A 10,472-nucleotide genomic window follows, 5' to 3' on the forward strand; every position below is an offset into this window, starting at 1 on the left:
TAGTATATATTTAAGAAACATGTGATTTGGTGTAGACTACCTAGTTCAAGACAGCGGTATCATTTCTTCTGTGGGATTTTGACCTAGATCTTCCCCATCACGCGTTACAAACAGCTCAGCTTTAGGTCTGTCTGGTCTAATGAATCATGCGCTGCTGTTGTAATATTGTCAGACTCTCAGGAATGGAAACTTCTGTAACTAGATTGGATTTAACCCTTTCCATTTTCAATCTATGACGTTTTGATCGTAGGGTCTTATAAAAGCGACTTAATATATGAATTCACATGATTGTTAACATATAGATTCATCACAGCTGGCATTTTGTTTACCATGTGGGACAAGACTAATATACACTGTAGTCCAGAGTCTCCTCCTGAAGTAGATCTAATAACCAAAAAATTCATGTCTAGCCCAAATTCCATTAAGCTTGAATAGAACTATCTAATTCTAACCTAGTTCTATTTACAGCACACACACTTGGACATAACCAAACCTAACTGAGGGGAGCAGGTGCTGTTCTCAGAAGAAGTATATAAGCGTATTTTCAAAATATCCCTCAACCCGTTCAAAACATCAATTAGATCTATACAGTTGGGTGGAATTTTTTTTTTTTAAATTTGTGTTTTTAACGAGGGTGTAGAATTTTAGAAATGGGAAAGACTTAAAAAGTGCATTTATATTCAGAACCCTCATGGCCTGCTTCTGAACTTAAATCTGAAGACTATACACTGCTGCTCTCGATTTTAAAATGAATCTTCATTGGAAAACAGCGAGCCACTGCAGCTTAAAAAAAAATGTGCTCTCAGTTATTTGCTTGTTTAAAAAAGATTTCGTCTTCGTGGAGCAGGGGGTATTCTTCACACACGGATTTGGTAACCGTTGATGTCTGAAGCGTTTTTTTGTCTTCTTTTCTCCGGATGGTCTAAAAAGAGATAACCACTGTGTGTAACAATTGCAGGCTGGAGGTATATATGGAGAATATCAGGGTAAAATGAATTAGTCACACCACGCTGGATTGACAGACTTTTTAAAATGTGGTTTGTGCAGGGACCCCCCCCCAAACTCACCACTAACAGAGGAAAGGGTGCCTAAATTAAACAAATACAAAAAGGAGCAGATTGGGAACGGATGGTCACCATTTAGATCTATAACGTTTGATATGGATCATGTTTATCAGAAAGAGCTTTTCCAAATTTACCGTCTTTCCCCGCGGCTGTTTCTTCGGCGAGGGCTGGATTGGCTCCACTGAGGGGACCCTACATCTTTTTTCCGTTCTTTGGTAGGGGAAGGTGGTGCAGCCTTTCCAATCTAAAATTAAAAGCAGTATACATAAACAGTGGCACCCAGGGCTGCCAGTACTTCCTCAAATGTGGCAGTGCTTGCCCCACCATCACCTGGTAACACCCTTAGAGAAAATACTGCTGGATTCTATACGAAAGTATTTTGGATGCAGTAGTTATGCAGTTATCCATGATACCACTGAACCCATGAATGTGGAGTAATACCTTTGTGTCCAAAAAAAAATATGTTGAGTGGTTCTGCGGACTGACATAACATTATCGCCCCGTAGACCTAGAGAAGACCTCTGCCACTACAACCACATTTCTTTTTAGTAATAATGTACCGCAATAAGCACTGAAAAAATAGAGGGAGCTCTTAAAATTGAAAGAGTATGAAAAGATGGATATTAATGGCGAGCTGGTCAGGAGGAAGTTGACAGTATATGTAGACTTTGGTTTGTGTGCATTTACAACAGCACATGTTGCGTAAGAGTTACACACAAAAGGTGTGAGGATACTTTCATAAGTCGATGATCTGTTAAAAATGTATTCTTACAATTCAGTATTAGAAATCTTAATTTTAGTATGTTGAACAGTCCAAATTGCATCTCACTGTGACAAACGAGGCAACAAAATCCAAACAATTTTTTCTTGTTTTGCCTGTACAGAATTCGCAGGGGTGTATTTTATATTGCGGCTAACTGCAAAAAAAAAAAAAAAACCAAACTCTACCCCAGCTGTGATTATTTTTCTTTTGGTGTTCTGTATGTACTGTACAAAGCTGCTGCTTCGCTGTGCGTGTCACCACAGTGCAGCTGATCACACATGCACTGCAGGGCCGTCAATGGGACAGCTGAGCTGCTTAAGAAAACGCAGGAGACCCTCCCACTTAGCATAGCAAATGTTTTCCCTTCAATTACATTGATGAGTTTTTCCAAGAGTCAATATACAGTACTGTTTTCTGTTCACTCCATTCAGAAAGCATTGGGGAAAGGGTACTTAATTTAAAAAAAAATAAAATTCACATGAAAGGTGACCTTGCCAAACATGAAATCCAATCATCTCTTAATTCTCAATTAATTGCAGGATAATATGGTGATTATTATTATTATTATTATTATCCCTTCATACAGTATACAAATGCAGCTATTAACTCCAATACAACCACATGAGGAGTCCAGGATATTCAGCCTTCATTTGATATGGTTCCCTAGTACGGAGATAAATGACTGAACACAGCTTTAACAGCAGCCAGTACAAGACGTGAAGTCTCGCAGAAGTCTCACCTTGAGCCTCATGTCTCGGGTGTGCCTCTCGAGCTCCTTGCGGAACTCCTCGTGCGTCAGCCTGTCCACGTCCAGGATGGTGCGCTTCCACTTGATCTGCTCCACGCTGTGTGGGTCATGGGACACGTACTGGCCGATCTTCACCTTCTTGAGAGAGTGCCAGTAGCCTCGGTAGGCTCCCTCAAACTCCTGGACCAGGTCGCTCAGGGTGCGGAACACCAGCGGCTTGTACATCAGGTTCCCCCGCCTACTGATACCCAGCGCCCCGAAGCGCCCCCCGCAGTGCACCCCCAGCACAATGTGCCGAAAGCAATTCCCTGAGAACTGAGTTTTAAAGCTGAGAGGGAAACGCTCCAACCCAGGCATGCTGTTGGTGAGGTAACTGAGCATGCTGAGAGTTAAGGCAGACATATAGCCTTTTCCATTTTTGAAAAGTAATTATTATTTATTTATTTTTTTATGTTTTAAACTGGCCATCTTGACTGCTTTCTTCATTGCTAGTAATAAGATATGCTTGATTTTATGATGAATAGATTATTTTGAATAGATCCACTGTTGGATGAGTATAGTGAAATAAAATAAAGCAATACACACTTCTAAACAAAAGAAATGCTTGTCAAACAAAGAGGAAAATCTTTCAGGACATTCAAGCAGGCTGAAAAAAGTAAATAAATAAAATACTGCCAGGGGACATTTTTACTGCTCTGACCCCAGTTCGCTCTTTCTGGCTACACTGGCAATAATAAACTGGGTAACTTGCTTTAAGATTCACAGCAGACAGAATCTGTAAGAACAAAGACTGTCAGGAATAAGATCCCTACCATTTCGTAAGCAAATGTTCTGCCAAACAAGCATTAGCAGTTACTTAATGCCTTTTAAACAAGTGGGCTCTTACAATTTAGGAAAAGACAAATCTACTTTTAGACTTATTTCTGAATACTGCTTGCAGAGTACAAGCAGATTTCCATGAATGAAATATTTCAGGTATGGGTTTCCTTTAGTGCACTAGAAGCATAAACCATGGAAATCTCTCAAATTTCCTCAAGGCAATGCTTGGAAATACTAATGAGCACCACTTGGCAGAATTGTGCAGTGTTATACGCTACTAAATGCACAAATATTTTTGCCATGCAGGTGTTTGTTTTAGTTCCTTTATCCTTACATTTTATAATTCTCCAGATGGCTTTGTTGTTTTTTCACAATCCTTCACCTCTGCTCATATGTAGTCAATTCATGAATACTGAAAACCAAGCAATAAAGTCATTCATTTTGAAGACAAAGTCCAGTATCCTAAACATTCCAATAGAAACGATTCTTTGCATTGTTTTTGTTTTGTTTTGTTTTTTTTAAACTCGCCTATGTAAACCTGGCACACACTTTAACAAAATAATTCAAATGAAAGTACATGTATTTGTCTGAAATGATGATGGGAAGTCATGTACACCAGTACAACAAAGTCCAAGGCTTCAGAACTGCTACAGCATAGCTGGTAATGCAGCCTATGCTTTACAAGCCTCATGCCTGCCTGTCTACTGCTTAGATGGAAAAATAACTTAAATCCATCAGTGCCACAGACTAAAGGAAAGGATACATTCCCAGGATGACAGCTTCTAAACACTTAATTGGCAGAGTTTCCCGGACCATTTCCTTGGCAATGTCCATCAGCCTGCAAAGGAACCGAAAGACTGGGTTAGTCCTTTACACCTCACTCAATCAGATGCTAACGGCATCAAGATTAAACACAGATTCCTGTTTTAGTTTAGTGTACGACTTCTGCACATTAAACCGCAGTAAACTCTGCCACGTTCTGGATGTTATTAATTTGCTTGGTTGTTCAATAAGCATCTTGGTAAACATTTGTAGAGCTACTGAACTACTAGCGCTCTCTTCTCCATGCATCATCCCATCGGCATTACTGTACAGCCATAGGAAAGACAATACCTATTGATCACCCTCTTATTTTGCAATAAAATATAGAAATACAAAGTGTCAGCCTGGTAACCAACACAAAGAACATACCAACGTCCAAAATTGATTATTTATTTATTTAAAAGGTGATGTCTCTCCTTATAATTCTGTAAACAGACCTGCAAAAATAATAAAACACATAAAGAAAGTACTTACGCAGTAAGAGGCCTGCTCTTCTTAATTTCAAAGAACTGTGTTCCACTGTGATTGTACCTGGGAGGTACCAGTTAAGTATAAACGCACCCATACTATGTCACATGGAACCAGATTGGAATTGCAGAGCTGCATATCATTCAAGCTGGCACAGGCAGGGTTAAAGACAGCAGTATTCTGAACAGGGAACTCCGTTTGCCAACACCTTTAATGGGACTCTCTCTCACTGCTTACCTTTCAATGAGTGGACTGCTACTGAGATCAAATAGTAAAACTCCCTGGGAGACCTGGCATTCAGCTAATGAAGCTGCAGGTTCAGCTGCCAACAGGAAACTTATTAAAAGAAACTAAATAACACTATTTTACTAAAGCTTTAAAGTAGCTGAGTTTAAAGCTTACACTATAAATGTGATCTGTATCTGTACTGTATCTATTGAGCAGAAATTCTCCCAATATTTGCCTACCACACAATATTAAGAACAGATCTGGGTACTCCAGCAGTAGAGGTTGAACTGTGTTTCGCCACATACAGACTGCATATTCTGGAAAGTGCACTAAAATCTGAGAGCTCACCGCAGTTGATAATAAACAGGTAACCCACTGATACTCAACAGCCCTGCACTAGATGCAATCCCACAAACACACTGCTCAGAGTTTTCTTTCATTATTCAGACCGGGTCATCGCATTCTCGGTAACAACCTTTTAAAAAAAAGAAAACATTGGATTCCAGTCTACACTGATGTAAACAAGTGCATCTACCTCAAAAAACAAACTCCATAGTCTACAAAGTCTATTTGACAGATGTTCTAACCTTTTTTCCTCATGCATAAAGACAGAATCGGAACCATTAGGGTTGTTTCACTGTAACGAGGCTACAGAGAGGACTCTCATCTTGTTTCACTTTCCCTTTCTCTCTGGCAAGCAGACAATAAGACTTTCTTTAACCTAATAGAAACTGACCAGGGTTTCATTAGCCGAAAGACCTAGAAACACAAACACCAAGCGGAGGACGGTTTCTCCCAGCTGTATGAGAAACCATTCCTATAAGGAGGCCCTGTTCTTCTTGGTGTGACGGTACAATACAACGTTTTACAAAAAGAAAAAGAAAAAACATTCCAAAAGAACACATCAATATATGGAAGCGGAGAGTTATTTTGGACCGTGAGACGCTTCCACCCGTTTAACATTGTATTTTACAGAGTGAACAATCCAGCTTCTCCACTTACTCACCAACAGTATTAAGATTTGACAAGACAACATTGCTGAGGAAGAATTAAGAACAAACTGATAACACACGAGGAAGATAAGGAAACTGAAGGCATCACATTCAGGGTACTACCAGGTCCCAACCTGGCATGGTCAGGGCAGGTTACCATTGGAATGGGTATTGATAGTATGATATGCGATAACCACACTGTCCTGGCAGGTGCACGTCATATATGTTCCCTAACTTTGTGTGACTCATGTACGGTTGTTACAGGAAAGGATACTGCAAGTCCCTGATGTATCTTTGTATGGCTTCCAGGCGATCTGGCAGAGTGGTTGAAGGCTGGAACGTAGGCACACTCGGTGTCGGAATCTGCCAACAGACACAAGCAGGCTTAAACAATAACCATATTCACTGCAGCTTGAAAATGCATTTGTATTCAATCAAAACCCATTATATGCTCATGACAGGAATTTGAATGAATCCGTAAGGAGTCTCTCCAGTAGTGAAAGCTGACGTGTGCTGCTCCTTCGTGAATTTTTCTGTCCTTTCTAAATTTGTCATGTTAAATTTGTAAATGCAGTTGCATCCTGGGTATTTTGCTAAATGTTGTCCATTTTAAATCCACTGCCCAGTCATGGGTCTAATGGCTTGTAGGATAGGGTAGCAGGTTGAGATTTATTTCCCATTCTGTGGTCTGGGTCTCAGTTGTTCTATTTAGTAGCGTGTCTAAGCTTTACATCACAAATGAGGGAAGTTCTGCATAAGCTTCCTGACAGTTATGGGTCTGGCTATGCAGGCAAGCTTTGAACTCACTTTAATAGCTAGTCATATTAACATTAACACAGGAACGTACAGTATGTTCTGAGAGTGAACAACACATGGATTTAACAAGACATGGTGTGTTAGGGAGATCTTTCTTCTTTACACTTGGCGCTAGTGGGATGTTTTACTGAGCTTACAGCTAGACCTAAGGGTTGAATATTGTTATTTCACCGATTCTCTTTTAAACATTATTTTTGATGATTGTAAAACCATGCTGAATTGATGGCACTGGGGACTCATCTATCCACTGAGCAGTAACAGAAAACTCCCTGCAAAGATAGTGCAAATTCGATGACCACTAAAACGCATGCACCCACCCAACACCAACAAGTTCCATTAGCTTCCCCTTTTCATAGATATGAATTAATTTATTAATCAGATTGGTTTCCTCAATCTGAGGTTACATATTCTTCCATGTTATTAAATAGGCCTCTTCAGGAAGCAGTTAAATGAACTTTACCTTGAGGCTTGTTCTGAAGGTGGTGGAGTCTGATGCTTCAGGACAGTGAAATTCTAATGCAAGGAGCGGCCCTTTATCAGCAAGCAACAATGCAGCGAACAGTAAACTTTCCCTTAAACAAGCTAACTGGAACAAGTTTATTGACCAAAAAATAAATAAATGACAGTCAACGAAAGAAACGAAACCTGTTGCCAATACAGTTCTATTCATACCCACACCAAGCACATCTCTGAGTCCTGTCTTTCTGTTTACTACCCCAGACTGCCTGGACTGTTTTGTTGATGTGTGCTTACCACATGCATAGGGCCAGATTTACTAGACTTAGCTTTTATATTTACAGCAAGGTGCAGTATTGATGTTTGGTATGTTCATTTTCACATAGATGCAAGATACTGTATTCTGTGAAGGATAAAGGGCTTTGAAGGTAAAACACGTGACAGTTCCAAAGGTTCTGTGCCTGCTGTCATCTATGTTGTGTTTAACAGCTGATCATGAAAAGTCAGTGATAATCTATGCAATTTCAGGATGTCTTGATTTCCAGTTTCTTCCAGCTACTCCTGCTTCTTACCTTAGGCAGGTCGGTGGCTCCCCTTATTTTTCTCCCTATAACATCTCCTTCAGGGTGGATGCAGGACACATGCCTCCACATCCTATCCCACGTGGCCTCGTCCACAGGCAGGCCCCCTCGGTTTACAAAGAACGGGACATCTCCGTCACGAAGATCATCCTCGCCTTCGTCATCTGCCTCTTCTTCACGTTGCGTCACGCCCGCGTAGCCCACCAACCCCTCGCTGACCCCCGACTTTCTTTGGGCACCCTCCGCACCCGTCACTCCTGCCCCTGGCATCTCACCACCGTACCCTGCTTTGAGTAACAGCTCTCAGTAGTAACAATTATCACAACAGAGACCGGCGTTGCACATGGCACTATATATGCAGTGTCCGTTTAAGGAGAGGGAGCGGTGATTATAAGATTAAAACTGCTCATACGAAATAAATAACATGTAAAAGCCGAAAATAAAGCTCAACAGACCAGTTTTAACACCGACAAGTGCAGGTGATTTACATACACGCATAAAATAAACGACAGCAGCACTACAGTTAGAAAACGTGACCATAGAAAACGTAAAACCCAACAATAGCCGTCAATGGTAAGTTATGGTGATGATGTCACAAAAAAAAACAAAAAAAAAAACTAGCGGATTTGACTAAAATTGAATACAAAAAATGAAACTATTTCCACAACACGACACAGATATAAACACAACGGGACAAACTACTCCAAATATTAAAACACTATGGCTGACAAATATACCCAACAATTAATACACGATCTGCAGGCTACCGGTGTGTTAATGCAATAATATAAAAAACAAACGCTAAAAACAAATAACGGGCTGATTGAGCTGCAAAGATCATAAACTGTTGCCTATATCAGTTACACCAGAGGTCATCCGACCCACGTCCACAATGCTGCTACTCAACGCTGCAGAAACAGCCTCACACAATCCCACGTCCCTCCGTTTCAGCTCTGGTGCCATTCCAAAGTGGTCCATGCCTCCCTCACTGCATGCTTTTTTCTCAGAATCCTTCGAGTTTATTCCCAAGTTCAAACAGCCTCTGCCTACAGCAAACGTAACCGCTCTCATGCCTGTTACATTGAGCGCTGCCCAGACATTCCCAGAGCCCTCAGCATCACGCCTGCGCATTGCCGGAAGATGGCTTCACTCAGTCCACTGTACTTCCCCACTGCCAGCAATAAACAGCTAACTCAAGCGCTTCTTAACAAAGAGTTTGTTTCCCCTAGCTTTGCATTACTTTGTTGCTTTACCACATCAACAATGTAACACAAAGTGAGGAGTGTGTGCGACATTACAATACGGTCGATACCAATTAACACAGGAATTAACTAAGTTGTGTTACCTGTCTGCTATAGTGCACATTTAACCCAAATAAACTTAAACGGGCCGTTTTTGTAAAACTTTCCACTGGAGCGAGCAACCCTAGTAAATCCGTCTGAAAGTTTAATAACTCACAGAGGGCATAATTATAATGACACTGGGCTGAGATTTCGTTCTGCTTTAGCACTAATCTGTAAGATTGTTCAATGGTTAAAGAGTCCTTGCGATTGTCAGTAATATTATGTACTGTAGGAAACAAGTTTTAAATGCTAAAAAATAGAGGAGTCTATGTGACCAAGTTGTTAGATTTGTGGTATAACAATTTCCACTCCCACCAAACACGAAACACTTAAAAAATGCCAGCTTACTGTTAAAATACAACGTACTGCGTTTTATTAAATTGTACCGGTACTGCAAATACATTTCTAAATACACATACAGACCTTCAGTGTGCAGTAATGAATTCCTCACAACCCTGGTTCTGTTTTGGCCAATGAATAAATCAGCATGATCGATTAAGCAGTGAAATGAGCTTGTGTAACAGTTACAGCTTTAGACACAACAACAGCTGACATGGTGGAGAGTTTGCTTCAGAAATAGTGGCTGCATTCCCCAGCTTTCAGCAGCTGCCTGGGTGTTATTGTTATATGTGAGGTTTCAAACCCTGTCAATGGGGCTAACCTTGTGTGCCGATTCACCCTCTCCCCCCCCCAGACAGTGGGGCCGGACTGCATGACTATTGGGGTTGAAAGTTAATTAATTGGTGTTAAGACACTGGGCTAGAGTCTCAAAGCTATTTACTCTAATATGTCATTAGAATTTTTTTTTTTTAGATGATAAAAATGCACCAAATCAGAAATGAAAGAACTCAGATATTGAAAAGATGGGCTTATGATTAGTAGAAATGTAGTACATAAATGTACCAGCAAAACCTCCTATAAATAAAAAACAAACAGTATAAACTAATTATCACAAATTCATACTGTATGCAGTCTAAAAGAATATCTCTGGAATGCATGTGAATAGTGTCTGAATACTTTATGCTTTCCAGTTATTTTCTAATTCATTTTACAGATAACTTTTAAAAAGGCCATAAATTCATAATGAAAATGACCATGCATGCGCAGAAGGATCTGCACGACAGCTACTTGACCAGGCAGTACAATCTGTCAGACCTATGTTTCATCTTCTTTGCAGCAAGTAGAGAATGTCTGCAGACACAGGTGAGGATTGTTGCTGGCTGGCTGGTTCATTTCACTGTTCATTTCAATAGCCTGTCAGGTCTTACATGTGATATACTTTGATGTGTGTTCATCATTCACTCTAGCTGTTCCCCAAGTATGGTCATGATTGCTCTTTTGTGTCTACTTAGCTACAGTCATGATCAGTTGC

At 40.4% G+C, this 10,472-nt stretch overlaps 1 protein-coding gene across 1 annotated transcript; it reads right to left on the minus strand.

Annotated features, from left to right (window-relative positions):
* Window positions 1-758: 758 nt before the first annotated feature.
* Window positions 759-8,857, minus strand: LOC121323964 (tubulinyl-Tyr carboxypeptidase 1-like). The gene is given in 8 exon segments (XM_041265315.1): window positions 759-900; window positions 902-922; window positions 1,199-1,308; window positions 2,567-2,948; window positions 4,158-4,232; window positions 4,691-4,747; window positions 6,179-6,267; window positions 7,749-8,857. Coding segments are annotated over 8 exon segments (1,056 nt in total). The 5' UTR covers window positions 8,028-8,857; the 3' UTR covers window positions 759-857.
* Window positions 8,858-10,472: the final 1,615 nt, after the last annotated feature.

Source organism: Polyodon spathula, chromosome 12, assembly GCF_017654505.1.
Source record: "Polyodon spathula isolate WHYD16114869_AA chromosome 12, ASM1765450v1, whole genome shotgun sequence".
NCBI classification, from domain to species: Eukaryota; Metazoa; Chordata; class Actinopteri; order Acipenseriformes; family Polyodontidae; genus Polyodon; species Polyodon spathula.